The following is a 20,346-nucleotide window of genomic DNA, read 5'->3' as shown; positions in this document are numbered from 1 at the left end:
CAGTTTTTGTTTCCATCTATCTCCATGTTGAACTGTTTTATGCGTTTACTGTATCCACTTATGATTGTATTATTATGGAAACACGTTCATGAACCGTTTTATCAAGAAAAAAAGCCAACTGAGGATCCCGTTTGAGCCCTAGAGCGGACTGGAGATCTCTCCATTTGTTGAAAGCCTTCCCGATGTTGACTCTGGTCTTATTCCGACGCCTGTCTGACTCCAATTTGGCCCTTTTGGTGGCACTAGACAAACGTTTTCTTTTCTTTGTCTTACGTGGAGTTTGCGTTGGGATTTGGAATGAACTACAAGCCGGTCTCTTTGAATCCATCTTCTACTTTTGTCGAAAGTTGACTAAAGTTTTGTCGCTCGAGTTGTCTTCGCTGATACGGAGAATGGCGGCGAATACACAAACCTGCCAGACATAGCCAGTTGAGTGTGAACGCGCGTGACGTCACGCCCAGTCTCAAAGTCCGTCCCGAATCCCTCTTATTTATTTTACTGTACAGGATTATAGAGCCAATCGCAGTGATCAGAGAAGGGCTCATTCAGCCCATCAGGCAATTGTTTAAGCATGTATGGGTTAGAAAAACGGGTATTTTTAACATGAAATGTTGCGCAATGCCCCTTTAAATTGACCAAACGTTACAGTAAAGACATGTATAATGTTACAAAAGCTTTCTATTTCAAATAAATGAAATATAACTTTCTATTCATCGAAGAATCCTGAAAAACCATTGTCCACAACATTGATAATAATAATGAATGTTTTATGGGGTTTTTTGGAGCATCAAATCATCATATTAGAGTGATTTCTGAAGGATCATGTGACTCTGAAGACTGGAGTAATGATGCTGAACATTCAGCTTCGATCACAGGAATAAATTACATTTTAAAATACATTCAAATAGAAAACAGCTATTAATTGTCATAATATTTAACAATATTACAGTTTTGGGTTTTTTGATCAAATAAATGCAGCCTCTTTGAGCAGAAGAGATTACTTTTAAAAACATTAAAAATCTTACTGATCCCAAACTCTTGAACGGCAGTGTATCTATCTATATATAATTATAATTATTGTGTACAGTTTTTGTTTCTGCTGGACGAACAAACCATTTTTGGCCTAAAATAAGAATGCAATAGAAAAAAAAATAATAACAAATATATAATTCGGCTCAAAAATCCGAGGCAAGACATTTTAGCTTTTAGTGGTATATATACATTTTAATTGTATATATATATTGATATCTAAACTGTTGGAAGGAACCATCTTGCATAATGAGTTTCATCTGATTAAAGCAAGAAAGTTCCATTAGGACTGTCAAATATATTCCAACGGAGAGTGAAAATAAGATTTAGATGTAATATTAAAAACACCAAACTGGTTTGTCAAGAGGCGTTGGGAGTCTTTTGTGTGCGAATGAGCTGAAGATCAGATAGCACTGGAAAGGCGACGCCAGGGACGGTTTTTGGCACATTGGCTCACTGTAAACTGATCCTCAAGTGTAAATGCATCTAACATCAGTCCCACAGAGGAGAACAACAAGCGTCACACGAGCCAGAGCCTCGTCACGTGAAGATAGCGATATTCTGCTGTCATGACTGACAGAGAGAAGAGTATCTTTAGGTTTCTGTCTCTCTTTAATTTTTTTAATAATTTTGTTTCTGTATTTTTTTTATATTAACATATTTTAATGACAGTATGTTTATTGAACAAAAATATTTCTTAAAATAAACAAAATGGTACAAACTTTGCTGAAAGTTATTTTTTTGTGCAAGTATTAATTTAGACATTATTAAAAGCATATTGTTTTATCTAAAGTATTTGTATCAATACTGTGTGTCTGTGGCGTAAAAGGCCTTCCTCGCTACCCTTATACGATTTTTAAACAAAATAAACCACTTTTATAATTTATTTTCACACAAAATCTGTTGCACAATCAATGTTCAATACAAACATTTTTTTTCTGCAATCTCACACTATGGGAATAGTGAAAAGCACCAATATTCTGGTGAAAATGCAAGAACCGCAAAAAAAAAAAAAAAAAATTCAATAAAAATCTGTATCTTCGTCTTGTTTTTACTATAAAATATCCTTGAAACAAGGTACATTTACTTGAAAAGAAAAACTGTGCATGATAATAATAGACTTTTAGAGGTTAAGGCAAGGTGGGACAACTGCTAAAATGGGAAAGAAACAAGGACAATAAATGGAAAATATATCTGATATATTTCACATATTTCAAAATATTTACCTTTACCTGTTTACCTGTAGGCTCCATCCCAAATTAAATGTATTGTTCTTTGTTTTTTTTATTCGCACTTAAAACGAGAGAGAAAAATATTTTTTTTTTTTTTTTTTTTTTTTTTGTATCAGATATCTACTCGAAAAACAAGACGGGGGCCCAAACTGTTTTTTTTTGGTTTGGTTACCCATATTGTTCAAAATATATTTTGTGTTCCCTGTTCAGTAGAAGAAAGAAACTCAAACAGGTTTGAAACATCTTGAGGGCGAATAGACGAAATGATGACAGATTAGCCTACAAAAAGTCTATGAAAGTCAATGGGGTCCATGATCAATCATTTATAGTTTACTGACAATCTTCCTTTGTGTTCAGCAGAAGAAAGAAACTCAAACAGGTTTGGCTTGTCTGTAACTGATGATGACAGAATTAACCATCCCTTTTCATGTAGTACAATACTAAAGGTGTGGTCGTTTTCTGTTAAAGCAGAATGAACATAATCACATGAAATCGGCATTCAAAGTGTCAATTAGTCAAAAGAGAAGACATTTGAGAATTATATGTAAGCTGAATTTGGACTGCGAGCATGCGCAAACCATGTTGTTTACTTACAGCTTCCCAACAATAAAAAATGCCATGAACGATAACTTTAAGAGAAAAGCATTATTATAAACAGGTAAGATAGCCTAGTAGGATATACAAATATCGATTCATGCATAGCCTACGTTACCACGCATGCTTAAACATCGCGAATAAATACATGCAACTGTTACCTAAAACAAGGATTTAACACTGTGCATTTATGCAAAACGCGCTTGCTTTTGCCTGGTCTCTGCTGTCAGCTCTGAAACCGGCGTGCGCGATAGCCGAAACACATGCAACTATTGCCTAAAACAGTGATTAAACACTTACTTTTGATGTATGCAAAGTTGCAAACACATCTGATATACGGTAGATTGACTCTCTCTGTGGCAGGGCTGATCGCGTGCGCGCTGATTGGTCTAAACGGGATCCTGCGTAAAACGAGGCCAGTGGGAGTTCATCACGGGCACGCCTGTGAAGCAGCTTTACAGTCATAATAATAGGGAATTAAAGTATGCTAACAGAGATTGTTTTGGTTTTACAGAAGCTCTAGAATAAAGTTATTATCCAGCTAAAGTTACTTTTGATTGATTCACTTCCGTTGCAAAGATCAGTAGTTCTCTTTCATAGGTTCACTCAACGCTGCGGAAAGCGCAGTGGGATATTCTCTGAATGTGCCGATTGTCTGAAGCCTTATAGAATCACGCCAATTCATTGGCTGATGGCGTCCGCGCGATATGGCTCCGCCCCGACGCTCTTACGTCGCATCATTACATATTCGCGCGCGCGCCATCTGCTCCTCAGATTTCTCTACCTTCAGAACGAAGCGGTCACGTTGCCCTTCGCTCGTGATTTTTCTGAGCTGCATCTAAGGATTATTCTCGGCGCTTCTGCGACTGTTCAAGCGGAACTCTGTTTCTCTTTACGATGGAGTTGCCATGGATTACAGACGCTGTACTCCGCCATGTCCTCGTTACATTGCTAACGACGACCCACACAGTAAGTGCGTTAAGTGTTTGGGTTTTTCACATGCACGTGAGGCAGTTATAGGATCGTCTAAATGCAAATTCTGTGAAAATTTGTTGCTCAAAACCCTCAAATCGCGGCTCGCGGTCTTTGAGAGGGAATCATTCGTCCCCCTGTCGCGCTCCCGAGGCCTCTCGAGGATCCGCGACATGGGGTTCGGATGTAGAGCTTGAGGATGTGGAGTTCGAGCAGACGAGCCCCACTCTTTCTCTCCCTCCCTTCCCTCGGCACGCGCGAGGCATGCCAGTCGAATTTTCACACGATTATTTGCGCCCCAGCCTGGGAGCACGCGACGCGGTTTCTTTCGGGCTGGAGGATATACTTTTTACCGAGGCTTCCGACTCCGAGGATTTCGGGCCTACTCTCGCCGACAAGGTTATCCCGCCGAGCGGCCAGGAAGCGCGGCCTACTGCGGCCTACGCTGAGCTCTTTGACGTGCTTTCGCGCGCTACGGAGAAGCTCACTATTGATTGGCCCGACGAGCCACGTGAGTCTCAGTCGTCGAAACTTGACGAAAGGCTTCTCAGTGGCCCTAATTCTAGGCCTCAACGGAGGAAGCTGCCATTTTTCAGTGATCTGCATCATGAGATCTCCAGATCCTGGAAGCAGCCTTTCTCTTCGCGCCTCACTAATGCGGCTGCTGCTGATTTTACCAACCTGGTAGGCTCTGTGGAACAGGGCTATTCCGCCATTCCGGCGATTGAGGAAACTTTAGCCGACCATCTTGCTCCGTCGTCTGCGCCGTCCTGGAAGTCGCGCCCCCTCCTCCCTTCTAAAGCATGTAGGACTACTTCCTCTCTCATTGGGAAATCCTACATGGCGGCTGGGCAGGCAGGCATGACCCTGCACACTATGGCCATTCTTCAGGCCTACCAGGCGGACGTCCTGAAGGAAATGGACGAGGGCGACGGCGTGACTCCCTGAAGCGGTCAAGGAGCTTCGTAAGGCTACGGATTTAGCCTTAAGAGCCACCAAGCATACCGCACTTGCTATAGGTCGCTCTATGGCTGGTTCTGTTGCGGTGGAGCGCCACTTGTGGCTTAATCTCACGGAGATCCGTGACAAAGAGAAGGTTTTCCTCTTGGACGCCCCCATTTCTCAAACAGAGTTGTTTGGTAAGGCGGTCAACACAGTGGTTGAGAAATTCCGCTCCTCCAAATCCCAATCGGCTGCGTTCAGACAATTCATGCCCTGGAGGGCTAGGGAACCTTCTGGAGCAGGCGGATCTGGTCACCATGACCCCAGCATCGAAGCATCCCATCACGTGCCAGGACGCCGATGGCCCTCCTGCACAGTCAACCTCTTTACTCCAGGAGCGTCAGCACGGCACCCTCACTCAGGTATGTCATCTGCATTACAACATCCCTCCTCCTCTATCACATTTCCTTCCAGAGTGGGAGCGCTTACCAGGGGTATCGTCTTGGGTTCTTCTCACAATTCGGTTCGGCTACACTCTTCAGTTTTGCCGCAATCCCCCCTGTTTCAACGGGGTGTTTCCTACTGTAGTAGACAGCGCCACTCAGGCTTCTGTACTTCAGCAGGAAATCTCTTCCCTCCTTCTCAAAGGAGCAATAGAGGAGATTACTCCAGGGGAAACCGAGCGGGGCTTTTACAGCCGTTACTTCCTGGTCCCGAAGAAGGCCGGCGGTTTGCGTCCCATACTGGATCTCCGCCGACTGAACTTCGCCCTTTACAAAGGGAAATTCAAGATGTTGACGCTGAAAGCTATCATATCTCAAATTCGGCCAGGGGATTGGTTCGTGACGATAGACCTAAAGGATGCTTATTTTCACATCCAGGTTGTACAGCGACACAGGCAGTTCCTCAGGTTCGCCGTTGGAGAAAGGGCGTTCCAGTACAGGGTCCTTCCCTTCGGCCTATCTCTGGCCCCGAGGACATTCACAAAGTGCATGGATGCAGCTCTGGCCCCATTGCGGCTCCAGGGCATCCGTGTTCTAAATTACCTGGACGGTTGGCTTATTTTAGCCCAGTCCAGGAAGCTAGTGGCCCACCACAGAGACATCGTTCTGAGTCATATCATGGATTCCGTTCTCATGCAGGCCCGCTTGGCCCCTGCACGGATTTCCAGCTTGATGACATGCTTGGCTCGTTTTTTGCTAGGGCATCATGTGTCTGTGGGCACCTGCCGCAGGATGCTGGGCCTTATGGCTGCGGCCTCCTCCGTGCTACCGCTGGGCCTACTCCACATGAGACCCTTCATGTGGTGGGTGAAACTCTCAGGGGTTTGAACCTCCGGGTCAACCCTTCGCCTACTGAAGGTATCGCGCAGTTGCTTTCGAGCCCTGTCAGTTTGGCGGGACCCTCTTTTTCTTCGGAAAGGGGTCAGCATGGGTGCGGTATCTCGTCGCCAGATGATTACGACAGATGCCTCTCTCACCGGCTGGGGAGCGGTTTTCGAGGGCAGACCAGCGTGTGGGGTCTGGACCGGAGAGGCTCTCTCTTGGCACATAAACTGCCTGGAGTTAAGAGCCGTTTTTCTGGCTCTGCATCATTTCCTCCCTCTTCTGGAGGGTCACCATGTCATTGTCAGAACAGACAACATGGCAGTGGTGTCTCATGTGAACCGGCAGGGAGGTTCTCGTTCGCGCACCCTAGACAGGCATGCGCGCCACCTTCTCCTGTGGTCTCAGAGCAGATTCCTATCTCTAAGAGCGGTTCATGTCCCAGGGGTTCTGAACCTCGCAGCAGATTTTCTGTCGAGACAGAAACTCAGATCGGGGGAATGGATGTTGAACCGCCAGACGATGGCCCTGATCTGGGGTGTCTTTGGAGAGGCGGAGGTGGACCTCTTTGCATCTCAAGAGTCGTCCCAATGCCCGCTTTGGTTCTCCCTGAGTCCCCCGGCCCCATTGGGGATAGATGCATTCGCTCACCCTTGGCCAACGCAGAAACTCTATGCCTTCCCGCCCATCAAACTGATCCAGGAGGTCTTGGCCAGAGTGAGAGAGAGCGGAGTCCGCCTCCTCCTGGTAGCTCCGTTCTGGCCATCTCAGCCATGGTTTTCGGAGCTAATTCCTCTACTGGAATCTTCCCCCTGGAGGATCTCGGTCAGGGAAGATCTGCTGTCCCAGCTACAGGGCAGGATATGGCATCCTCGCCCAGACATGTGGAAGCTGTATGTTTGGCCGATCAGAGGCCGTCGGCATTAAGCTCTGGTCTCCCAACTGACGTTCAGGAGACCATTGCGAGTGCTAGAGCCCCTTCTACAAGGAGATTATATTCTTCCAAATGGAGGGTGTTTGAGACTTGGTGCTTAGCACATGATAGGAGCCCAGTTAACTGCCCTGCTGGTTCAGAACTGGAATTCCTGCAGGAGAAGTTTGCTGCTGGAGCAGCCGCTACCACTCTCAGAGTTTATGTCGCGGCTATTGCAGCGCATGGGGAATCGGATGAGATTCCCCTGGGCAAATTAAGGTTAGTTTCTGCCTTCATGCGTGGGGTGAAGCGCCTGAAACCGGCTCGCTCCCCTAGAGTTCCCTCATGGGATCTTTCTGTTGTCCTAGAGGGTTTGACGAAAGCCCCCTTTGAGCCCTTGGAGTCAGCTCCGGAGAGGATTCTGACTCTCAAGGTTTCTCTTTTGTTAGCTTTGTCCTCATTAAAGCGGGTGGGAGACTTACAAGCTCTTTCTGTTAGCGAGTCTTGCTTGGACTTTGCCCCTGGCCTGGTCAAAGTTTCCTTGAGGCCGAGACCAGGGTATGTCCCCAAGGTTCTTTCCTCAACTTTCCACTCACAGGTATTTCACCTTAACGCTTTCCACCCTCCTCCATTTTCGTCTGAGGAAGATAGGAAGCTTAACTTGCTCTGCCCAGTTCGTTCTCTTAAGATATATGTAGACCGCTCAGGCGGTTGGAGGAAATCTAACCAGCTTCTGGTTTGCTTCGGTGCTAGCCGCCGTGGGCTTGCTGCATCAAAGCAGAGGATTTCTCACTGGGTCACAGAGGCTATCTCGTTGGCTTACGGGGTGCGTGGCTTGCCTTCACCTCTTAGCATTAAAACACATTCCACCAGAAGTGTAGCATCTTCTCAAGCTCTTTTCAGAGGAGCACTTTTGGAGGATATTTGTGTTGCGGCAGGCTGGTCCTCTCCGCACCAGGTCCGGTTCTACGGGTGTGCTTGAGGGTGCTGAGCACCCTCAAACAAAAGTGAAAGCACCCTCAGATTAAATTTTTGTTAGCACACATGTAAACGAGATTTTGCCGACAAAAGAAACACAGACGGATTTCACACTCATACATATAATACACAAAATAAATCCATTAACGCGATTTTTCAAATCAGAAATGATTTCATTAGGCTTTCATGTTTAATGCATTGGATTGGTTGTGTCCTTTCGCAATCGTGATTCGCAGGTGAAGCTGTCTCTTTAATTGCCCACTTTGGTTGCGTGTGTGCATCCCTCTCAGGAAATTCGTTAGCTGACTTTCTGAGACGGGGCTGCCTTTAGGTAGCCTAAAAATATGAATCGTCCATTTTTAATCATGGACATATGAAATTGGCTCAAAAAAGCTCAAACCTCTACATCACAACAAGACGAAATGACACCGCCTGCCGATGACAGCAGCGAACCCCGCCCTACAACCTCACTCTCACCGCATGACACCCATTCAAACACCGGCGATAAATCCTAGCAAGTGCCGCGGCCGATGGCGCCGACGCCGCCGAGTAACCTAGCATTTGACTGTCTTAAATGAGTGAGTCATTTAATCTTTAAATCAGCTGTTTCGTTTAAAAGGACTGATTTTGATTCGTTGTCGTCAGAAACTAAATCTCTATAAGTTACTTATATTAACTTCTTTATTTAACTGCAGAATAAAATCAATTTCAATACTTCACACATTTGCAATACTGCTGATATTTGGGGAAAAAGCACTCTGTGTGTAACATTTCTTAACTATATATCATATGATATAAATGTAAAGCACAAAAACTCGTACAGGGACATAGGCTACTCGATCATGCAGATCGCATATTGTTTAAAGGGATAGTTCACCCAAAAATGAAACTTCTGTCATAATTTACTCACTCTCATGTTGTATAATATAATCTTTTGTGTTCAACAGAAAAAAGAAATTCATACAGGTTTGAAACAACTTGAGGGTGAGTAAATTATGACAGAATTTTCATTTTTTGGGTGAACAATCCCTTTAACATAACAGCAATTACAATATTGTCGTAGACAAAAGGTATCGCTCAGCCCTATTTTGAGCACCCTCACTATTTTCAGAAGCACCCTCAGTGATTTGGTTCTAGAACCGGGCCTGCTCCGCACACGTTTGTCAGGTTCTATAGCTTGGATCTTGACATGACCCCGGGTTCCCAGGTTCTTTCTGTTTGAACTCATTTCGGTCGTTGTCTCTTTTATCTACCAGTTATAAAAGCGCTCTAGCTTGGCGAGTTTGGTAGTCCGTTCCCACTGCGCTTTCCGCAGCGTTGAGTGAACCTATGAAAGAGAACGTCTCTGGTTACTTGCGTAACCTATGTTCTCTGAATAGGGAACGAGACGCTGCGTTAGCGGCCAAGCTCCTCGCGCTGCTGACAGTTTCTTTTCGGCAGAGAAATCTGAGGAGCAGATGGCGCGTGCGCGAATATGTAATGATGCGACGTAAGAGCGTCGGGGCGGAGCCATATCGCGCGGACGCCATCAGCCAATGAATTGGCGTGATTCTATAAGGCTTCAGACAATCGGCACATTCAGAGAATATCCCACTGCGCTTTCCGCAGCGTCTCGTTCCCTATTCAGAGAACATAGGTTACGCAAGTAACCAGAGACGTTATTTACTACTGATGGGCCGCTAACACGACGACACCGTTTTAACAGAAAACAGAAAACCCTTAATGCGTTCTAGCCGTTCATTTGCACAACAACAGTGTTTGGTGCTCGAGAACGCAAACTTTGAAGGTTCCAAGGTGCAAGCGTTGAAAGATTTTGAAAACTTTATTATCTCCGTGCAAACTTCAAAAACGTAAATCTGTGTAAATCTTAAGTATTCATAGGTGTTGGGCATCTGAAGTCTTCACAGGTGTTGGGCATCTGAAGTCTTCATCAGTGTTGGGCATCTGAGCTCTTCATAGGTGTTGGGCATCTGAAGTCTTCATCGGTGTTGGGCATCTGAAGTCTTCATCGGTGTTGGGCATCTGAAGTCTTCATCGGTGTTGGACATCTGAAGACTTCATCAGTGTTGGGCATCTGAGGTCTTCATAGGTGTTGGGCATCTGAAGTCTTCATCGGTGTTGGGCATCTGAAGTCTTCATCAGTGTTGGACATCTGAAGACTTCATCAGTGTTGGGCATCTGAGGTCTTCATAGGTGTTGGGCATCTGAAGTCTTCATTAGTGTTGGACATCTGAAGACTTCATCAATGTTGGGCATCTGAGGTCTTCACAGGTGTTGGGCATCTGAAGTCTTCATCGGTGTTGGGCATCTGAAGTCTTCACAGGTGTTGGGCAGCAAGCAAATTGAAAAAAGAGAAGCAAATAGAAAATAATTAGCGTAGCTGCTGTTCATAGGTCACCGTGATTTTGTCAAGTAAGACATGGTCCTGGATCAACATATTTTGTTGATCCTGGATCAACATTCCTGTCCCAAAATGTAGTCCTTACCCAATCCCTACCCCTAAACCTAACCCTAACAAAGATGTTGATCCAGGAACATGTGGTACTTGGTGAAAGCACGTTCACCGCTGTTCATAACACCAAGCAAGAATAATCATGTGCATTTGATCTGATATAACTGTATAATGGTCGGAGATGCATTATATGAATGCTAGACTAAAGACATGCGTCTTTAATCTTGATTTAAACTGGGAGAGCAAGTCTGAGCCCCGAACATTATAAGGAAGGCTATTCCAGAGTTTAGGAGCCAAATGTGAAAACGCTCTCCCTACTTTAGTGGACTTAGATATTCTAAGTACTATCAAAAGACCAGAGTTTTGTGACCTTAAAGAGCGTGATGGATTGTAAGGCATAGAAGATTAGTTAAATACACAGGAGCTAAACAGTTTAGGGCCTTATAGGTCAGTAGCAATACTTTGTAGTTGATTCGGAACTTAATAGGTAACCAGTGTAGAGATAATAACATTGGTGTTATATGATCATATTTTCTTGACTTAGTAAGGACTCTAGCAGCTGCATGTTGGTCTAATTGTAGCTTGTTTATTGAGGATGCAGGACAACCAGCTTGTAATGCATTACACTAATAGTAATCTAAAACTGCATCTTGCCTCTCACCTCCTCACGGACATTGACGAGACCTCTTTCTTTCTTCTTAAACTATGCTAAAGGTCAGATAAACAGGCAGGTCCTCAACACCCATTGAACCGTTGAGTCTATTCAGAGAGAGATAAAAAAAAACACAAAAAAAGCTTTCATCACGCTTCTAGCCATTCAAGCTTCTTTTGAAAGTATGACTTTTAAACTATAAATACTTTAAAGGCAGACTTGTATCAAGCGATTCAAGCCTCTCTTGCAAGCATGATATTTCACAATTAGGACATTTAAATTGACTCTCTGACATAAATCCCCTCACAGTAGTAAGTAATCTTTTATGCAATTTTTCCTCTTCCTCTTCTCTGTTTTCTTGGCTTTATGAAGTTCTTTGGCGTGATCTTTCTGGAGTCGTTCAACTAAAAGATCGTTCATAAATATTTAAATTTTATCAGTTACCTTTGATACATGTAAATCACCAACGTTTTCAGGCGTTTCAGTGTGAATGAGAAACTTTTGGAAAACGCCTGAAAACACTAAATTGACCTTATACTGCGCATGCGTAAAACCTCACAAAAGCTCACTGAGATGATACAGACGGAAAAATACATCATAAAGTTATCGTGCAATTCTTCTGACAGGATCATTTTATTTAGCAAAATATGTCAGCGTTCAGGTCGCACTCACTCACTATTATATGTTTGGTCTAAAACTGCTCATGTTTCGCCGCAGGACAGCAAATGTGAGTACATTTTCTGTCCTCTTTGCAGGACTATGATATGAAGAGTGTGCAAAGTAACATATTTTGGCAACAGTACGAAAGTGAATCGCACATAACAGGCACAATACCGGTATAAACACGAACATCTATGGGTACAATATGCGTCACATGACTAAACTTACATCATCGTTTTTAAATACCTCCGGTTTCACAGTCCACCGTTTTCAAATGTATCCACTTTGGAGAGTGTTTTCAAAAAGCTTCATTTTCATTAATAAAAACACCGTCTCAGTGTGGACGGAAGGCCAAAACGGAGAGAAAAGGTTATTAGACACAACTTTGATAAAGATGTAAAGGAAAAATATTTGTATTAATAAACTTATTTATTCTTCTACCGAAATTTTTCTTACTCAAATGTAAATTCCAGGCTGCTAAGCCCTACTTTTTTATTTTTTGTAAGGAACTTAAATGCTACCGACACTCTCCTTACATCCAGCAACTTAAAACTGTCTCACTGTGTGATATTTTCCTGATTCTGTAACCTGTAATTGTATTTACCCCTGGCATTGATTATGTACTGTATGTTCTTAGCAATAAAGAAAAAAAAAAGTTCACCAGGGCCGGATTTATCCCATATTGGGGCTTAGGCTAAATACATTTTTGGGACGTATCTCTATATATCTGACATCTCTCTCTCTCTCTCTCTCTCTCTCTCTCTCTCTCTCTCTCTCTATATATATATATATATATATATATATATAATATCTGACCCTGATCAATGTAATTTTCTTTTTTTTTTTTTTTTTTTTTTTTTTTTTATTAACCCGTATTTATTTCCTATGGAATTTTGGCTCAACACAGTATTTTAGGATACATTTTTGTCAAGAATACATTTTTGTCTTTTCTTTTTTTTGCCTCAGACACAATGTCTGAATACACATCTCCCTGCTATATAAAGTAATATGTGAAAGTATATACCTATATTATATACTATAAGTATATAGCTCCTTCTGCCATGATTCTGAAGCTTACATCCAGTTTACTATCATTTTGACACCCTTCATGCATTCCAGTAGGTTTTTTTTTTGGTTTATGCATTCTTCAGAAACAATATGACCGAGCTCACGTTTTAATGTGAAACGCACACTGGAATGAATAATTCATTGAAAACACAACATGCAGTCTGCACTATCTCGGCCATCTCTGATGTAATAAGCCTGGTCTTCTTTGCATTAATGCTGTTTTGGACTGATCATTTGAATTAATTCGCTTACTCGATCATTAGACGGAAAACATTCCTGAAATATAGCAGCTTAAAAATGATCTGATCACAAACAGAAGCGAAATCGGGTTAAAGGGTTAGAATAGAAATGTCCGTGTACCAGAGTTACAGGTAAACTAACCCTGACACATGAGCTTCTCTGGAGCAGATAGTGTTCAGAGAATAAGCTAGTATGGCTACTTGCATATAGTTACCTCCATTTTTGTAACAAAGTCGAGGTTATCTACGTATCTGTAAAGGTATGTCGCCTGCTTTCTGGAAAACCTGTCAGGCTGACTATATATACACTGAGAGTATATTGTTGTCAGGTGTGGGGGTGTTGAAAGAAGCGAGGACTCAAGTGCAGAGTTGATGGGCTTTTTAATAATAAAAATAAAACAAAATACAACAAAAACTACCCAGAGGGGGAAAACAAGACTGACTTAAACGACTTGACTGAAGCACACAGCAGGGAAACACACAGTGTACATATTCTTTGTTATATTTTATGGCGGGCGGCAACCCAGCACAGGACTGCAAACCCAGTGAGAATAAATAGACAGAGCAAATAAAGGAGGTGAGGGAGGACAGGTGGGGCAAATTAATCAATAATCAGGTAACAGGATGGGAAGGGCTGGACAATGACATGAAAGCACATGAAACGAGGCACACAGACAAGACAAAACAGGAGTGTCACAAAACCAAGAAATAGACTAGACAGAAGTGACAGAACCCTAATTGTAATATATTCAGTGCAAATAAAATCTATTGCTACTTGCACTTAGTATAAATAGAATATAGTTGCTATTTACATTAAGTGCAAGTAGCAATAGATTCTATTTACACACTCTGGGTTTTCTCAGTTGATTTGGTTTCCGTTACAAAAAAAAAAATATGCCTGCTACTTTTACCCAATGCAGCCATGATGTGAAGCAGTATTTATTTTCTCATCGGATTATCGTTTATAGTCAATTATTCCAATTGATGTTGTAGGTTTTTGTCCTTAAACGCTCTTGTGTGTAGGATTAATTTCTCATGCATCTCATCCCATGCCTCCATTGCTAATTACAAAACGTCATTTTAGAGCTAGTAACAGAGGCTTGAGACATTTATAGCAGACTAATGCAGTTATCAGAGAGAGAGAGAGAGAGAGAGATTAAGCGTGTGTGAATTACCTGAGTCTGTGCCTCAGTCAGCAGCATCTCTACTAATAGTGAAACTAAGTTTATCTGCTTCAAGAACAACGCCATTATTGCCTCGCTAGACAGAAATGTCATGTCACTTTTAAGTTGCTAAAATATTTTACTGATAAAAATCATCAGTTCGCAGTGCAATTTCTCATGCAGCTCCGCCCTAGAGCGTGAAGCGTCTTCAGAGAAACACTTGACCAAAGAAAAACGAAGCCTCACTTTCTTTCCAGTCACGTGAATGCTTCACTTTGCGTGTCAGAACATTTGAACTCAGATCGCTTTACTTTTATGGTTTATGGAAGGTCAAGGCTCACTATTGGCCGACGCTGGTCATGTGTGTGATGCGTGTGACGTACAACACAGAAGCGCTGCGCTGTTACACTACGCAAAATCTCGAGGCCCACAGAGAAGGAAATGAATAGTTGAATAAAGTCGTTATTTTTGTTTGTTTTTTGCGCACAAAAAGTATTCTCGTCGCTTGATAAACTTAAGGTTGAGCCACTGTAGTCACTCGGACTATTTTAACGATGTCTTTAATAACTTTTGGGCCGGCAAGTTTCGATCCCTTAAGAAGCCTATGGAGGAGTGATTCAGCTCTCAGATTTAATCAAAAATATCTTAATTTGTGTCCCGAAGATGAACGAAAGTCTTACGGGGTTGGAACAACATGAAGGAGAGTAATTACTGACAGAGTTTTCAATTTTGGGTGAACTATCCCTTTAAGATGCCTGGTTTATCCATCCCTGATTTATTGGCATAAATGAGATCGCAGCAGTTCACCATAACTGGTGAAGATCGCTGGCTGAGGTGTGCTGGAGACTAAACTGGTCTGAGGAGTTTTGGTAGAGCTGAGTGAGTGACAGGATGACGGCGATGAAGCGAAAGAACCAGAGTTTAAATGAGTTGATTTAGCCTAAAACAGATCAACTCAACAAAATCACTGACACAAAAAGCATTCCTGACAACACGTTTCGTTTGTGTGTGCGTGTTTGAGTGGAGAATTTGCTGTAAGCAATTAAACTAATGCACACCTGAGGTGGGAATGCGGCCATGATGTAAAGCATTATTTATTTCCTGACAGCCTAATTCAGTTGTCTGTCAGGAACATTGTCAGACTGTCGTTTATTGTCATAGTCAATTTTTCACACCTGAAGTAGGTTTTTGTTCTTAAACGCTCTTATGTGTAGGACTCACTTCTAATGCATCTCATATAATGCGATTCCCCCCTGCTGTAAGGACCTTTGAAATGACTGAAATCTCTACTTTAGCTGTGCGTTTCCCTGAAAATAATTGCACACCTTAGGACGTTCATAAACCAATCAGATTCGAGCATTCGACAGCCGCGTAGAAGCATAAGTGATTTTAAACAAGGAAGATATGAGACACTGATAGTTGTAAATGTCTGATATGAACATCATTTTGAGAAGTTAGAAAACAAAGGTTGTTTATCGGCATCGAAAACAAAGGTTATGTATCGGCATATGGTTCCATGAAGAACCTTTAACATCAAAGGAACCTTTTCAACCTAAAAAAATATATATTTTAATTTTTTTAATGTTTTTTTAATGGTTCTCCAACTTCTCCTACAACATCATCGCTGCTGAAACCCCCTTTTGAAACTTTTATTTTTAAGAATATAGTAGATTTCATAACCATAAAATCAATTATATATGTGTGTAAATTTGTTGCTCTAGCATTAAATGGGACTTTAACTTATTATCAAAGAGTTGAAACACCAATGAAGAGTCCCTTTAAAATATGTTCTAGTTTCTGTGGCATTTATTTACTTATTTACATGCATTTCTGACTTTACAACAAAATGAACACAATATAAACTAGAATATAAACAGAGTGCAGCTATTGAAAGCTTTATTAAATCTATCACTCTCTTTCAAAACCATAGCAATTTTGTTTAACAAATATCTTAGCCCATATGGCCTCTTCTTTGCATATGGATTTAGATTTTTTTGCTTACCTGCGTATCTCAAATGCATCATTGGCCAAAAATATAAACGATCAACTTGAATCACAATGCTTTTGAGAAACGCAAAACAGGCCCTCGATCCTAAAAATAAGATTCCAGGAATGATGAGCTATCATTTATGACAAAATATTGACAAAATGTCTTTTACTAAAACGGACATTATAGTTCTGATCACATCCCTTAAAAGTTATTATAAACAAATACATGTAACAGCACAGCAACAACAACAAAATACCAAAAAATGTTTACCTCATCAAGTTATTTACATTCCTTTTTAGTCGTTTATAATCCAATTTAATTCATCTTCGTCTTAAATCACTATTTGGCTGTTCCTCATCTTAGATCTGAACCCAGGTTTTGTGTTTTTGGTGTTTCATTCATGACAAATGACAACATTTCTCACAATATCAAAGTTTATTCCCTATAAATATGACAAGAACTCAGAGTTACCAAATCACTTGATATTTCACTGGTTTTGTCCGTCCTTCTGCTAGACTTCCTCACACATGAATTATGTTGAATATCTGTCAGCTGTAAAATGTAACTACACAATTAGATAATACTTATTAGTATTAGAATTAGCCCTCTGTGGCATGACTTTTTATTTTTTGGGGGAAAAAACCTTATACCCAATTATTTGGGAGCTTGATAATATATCCATCATAAAAATTGTATACGTTTTACTGGTATGAGGAATCTTTGGGTATAATATGTCACAGTTTGCTTTATTTTGCTATCCTCACTTACATAAATGAACTATTGAGTCCTGCACGCACTAGTAAAAAAAATATATATAAAAAATATATCTGGTGTCTGAATACTTTTTGGTTTGCCTGTAAGTCATGTGACCAGTACACAAATTGTTGTTAGCAATACGGACCAGGTGTCTGTAAGTCCCTCCAAAAGTTGACCTGGTTTGTCAAGCTTTGTGTCGTTGTGGCGATGAGTTTCGAATAGCGACAGCGGTTATACTCCACTGGGAAGACGTTGAATAGGCTTCCATCGGGTGGATCGGTCAAATCGATTCCTAAATGATTCATGCACATGCCTATATACACATCCTCTATATAAACCGGTTTGACGAGTTGCGCTGCTTCAATAAGTTTCCCTGCCAAGTCCAGAGAAAACACATACCCTAAACCCAGAGCGTAGGGAGGATAGTGAAACGGGGAATAAACCGTTTTTGGGAGATACCATTTAGAATGGGGGTCTCTCAAAACCATTGCACTCCTGGCCACAAGTCCAGTCATATAGTTCTGCTTTGGTGCCGGCAGAAGCATATTCACTAATTTTTTCACATTGAGAAATATATCCGAGTCGATCTTCATCGCGTAGTGCGCATTCTGGCAATAAGCAGAAAGCCATTCTAGCATTACCACTGTCTTAATGGTAAGATTGTAGTAACTATCCCAGAAATCACTTTGTAAAAGGTCATAATGCTTCTCGCTTTCCTGCAACAAATCCTCTTGGAGCTTTTCGCTGTCTTGTGAAGTTGGCAAACCTATCAGAAATAGGAAACTTACTGTCTTGTCCGCCACTACCTTCTCCGTACCCCACGTTGAACGGATGGCGTCCCGAGCAGCCACGTTTCCTGGAGATACTGGTATTATTAACACCACGAAAGTATTTTCCTTCTGGCACTTCTCTGGCTCATTAATAACAAAGCTATATTTGTATGGGTAAGCCACATAATATGGATCTGGAGGTTTCCATGGTTCAGCAGAAATCCCTCTCGATACCGTAGTGGGCGATACGATCCCTCTCGATACCGTAGTGGGCGAAGCGATCCCTCTCGATACCGCATTGAGCGATTCGTTGGACGTCTTATTGTGTAATGTCTTTTGAAACAATAGTCCAACGGTTGCCTTCCAGGTTTCTGAGTTGTCATAGATGACGACGTAGTAGCACAGCGACATGATCAGCAAAATGGTGAATATAACATATGAATGATGATATCTGCATCCGCCATTTGATTGCACTTGACTGAAAAGAGAAAACGAGTCTTTTGGCATGTCTATGTAACGATGCATTCAAAATTTTGTTATCATTAATACACATTCCTGATGAGGTTTCCAGTAAAAGCATCAAAATAAAATAAAATGTTTTACAACAAGCTGGATAAAAACTTATTGATGACACTTTACAATATGTTTTCATTTGTTAACATTAAAATTTAACGTTACGTTACGTAATTTAACGTTAAAATTTTCATGATTTGTTGAAATGTTATCTTTTGTCAAATCAACTTAGATAATTAATGTGGTTCAGATAACACAATATTTTGAGTTACTATAATTAAACCAATCTCCTTTGTTGTATTAACTTTCAATGAACAAAAATTTTAAGGCAACCATGTAACTTACCTTTTTAAGTTAAACCAACAATACTTTTTTTATTTACAACTAACATGAACTAACAATGAGCAAAACATTTGTTACTGTATTTGTTCATCTTTGTTAGCTTTGTTAATTGTTACAGCTGTTCATTGTTTGTTCATGTTCAACTAATGTTAAAAAACACAATCTTTGATTTTAACAATTTATAAGAAAATGTTGAAACTAACATTATCCATGATTGATAAATGCTGTAGAAGTGCACTTCATTATTAGTTCATGCTAACCAATGAAACCTTATATAGTAAAGTGTTACCAACTAATTGTTCTCATCTAAATCCAAATGGCACTTCTATTTTGCACATTGAATCATTAACAGTACATTTGCTACAATACGGATTATAACTGAAAGTATTTTATGCTTTCACAATTTCAATACACAAATTAAAACAGAAGAGAACTATTAAACACATCAGTATAATAATGTACTTTACCGTCGTTCTTCGTTGACTTCCACCATGTTTCTGCTGTTTACAGAAACAATGAATCTGTTATTTCAGATGCATTTTCCAGCTCTGCTATTCCACGACAAACCGGCTTGGCGAGTGAGTGTCAAGTATGTTTAGTAAAACCTTTTTCTTTGTTTTGCATATCCAGTTCCACCCCTTTGCCACATCACAGACAATAAGCGACCATTGACCATTCTGATATGACAGAAGCAAAAAAGCTTGAACATTAGTAAATATATATATATATATATATATATATATATATATATGTAAACATAGGTGTGTCTTTTGAATCCCATAGTAGCAGGCCATTGTGTGCTTTACATAAACACAACCATAGTACAATGACTGGGATTTATTTATTTATTTAAATTACTCTGCTTTCAAAATCAAATCTCTTAGCATGACTTCAATTAATCCAATATCTTTAATTACTAACTTGGCCAGTTTATAAGTCAGTGAATGGCTTCATGTTATTCAGATGTTTATCTTAGTTAATGTTACGGTGGATGATTTTCGGGGTTTTGTTTCCCCTGTGTTCCTGTTTTACCTGCCTAAATTTAGTCAGTTTCCTTGACTGTTAATCAGTCCTTATCTAACATGTCCGGTCAGTTTGATTCCTGTTGTTAGCTAGTTGTTTGCTAGTTTTAAATACTTCATGCCAGCATGACGAAGCTAAATGTATTTACTACTGTATCAACACTATATAGAGACAAAATTGTGCCAAAATTCTGAAATCTTTGGTAGATATCACTGAACATTTATTTAACCATAGCAAAAGTAATTTTAAGTTATTTTTTCATCTCTGTTTTTTTGTGTTTATTTAAAATTAGATGAATCTGCTATTATTTAAATCTTATATCTGTTATTTAACAGTTGAGGTCATTCTTTAAAGGGGTGATGAACTGAGAATTCAAATTTTCCTTGAGCTTTTGACATCTAAGAGGTCATCAAATTATAAGAATATCCTGTAAGTTTCAGAACTGAAAACGTCCTTGTTAGTCCAATAAAAGCTTTTATTGACACCAGGCTCAGCAAACGACTCGTTCCCATTCAGTCGGTCAACTCGGTACAACACATTACTATGGGATATCACGCTCTAGCGCCATCTGCTGAAGACACCTTTATTCACGCCTGAAAGGCCAATGACGCATGACGACGTGGGCGGGGCTACCTGCCCACAGCATATAAATGCATTCGTATGCATCATTCCCTTTGTTCTTCAGCTCTTCCCCGTGCTGTTGGAACACCAACACGCCACATTTTGGCAGGAA

At 41.0% G+C, this 20,346-nt stretch overlaps 1 protein-coding gene across 1 annotated transcript; it reads right to left on the bottom strand.

Moving 5' to 3' along the window:
- Positions 1–16,841: 16,841 nt before the first annotated feature.
- On the bottom strand, positions 16,842–19,155 carry LOC130100337 (beta-1,3-galactosyltransferase 2). The gene is made up of 2 exons (XM_056265765.1): positions 19,058–19,155; positions 16,842–18,213 (listed from the first exon to the last, which is right to left on the bottom strand). Exons 1-2 carry the CDS (start codon positions 19,081–19,083, stop codon positions 17,097–17,099), a joined length of 1,143 nt encoding a protein of 380 aa, XP_056121740.1. The 5' UTR covers positions 19,084–19,155; the 3' UTR covers positions 16,842–17,096.
- Between the last annotated feature and the right edge of the window lie 1,191 nt (positions 19,156–20,346).

The sequence above is a fragment of the Rhinichthys klamathensis genome, unplaced genomic scaffold, assembly GCF_029890125.1.
Source record: "Rhinichthys klamathensis goyatoka isolate OS25496 unplaced genomic scaffold, OSU_Roscu_1.1 h1tg000240l_1, whole genome shotgun sequence".
In the NCBI taxonomy this organism is placed as follows: domain Eukaryota; kingdom Metazoa; phylum Chordata; class Actinopteri; order Cypriniformes; family Leuciscidae; genus Rhinichthys; species Rhinichthys klamathensis.
Note: the sequence above shows the minus strand (reverse complement) of the source record. Positions and strands in the feature narration are given on the sequence as shown.

What these genes read in the sequence shown, in the direction of transcription:
- LOC130100337 (XM_056265765.1), bottom strand. Translation starts at nt 19,083, where the DNA reads ATGGTGGAAGTCAACGAAGAACGACG. An exon ending in GAAGTCAACGAAGAACGACG is followed by an intron (nt 18,214 to 19,057) that starts GTAAAGTACATT and finishes TTCTCTTTTCAG; the next exon opens with TCAAGTGCAATCAAATGGCG.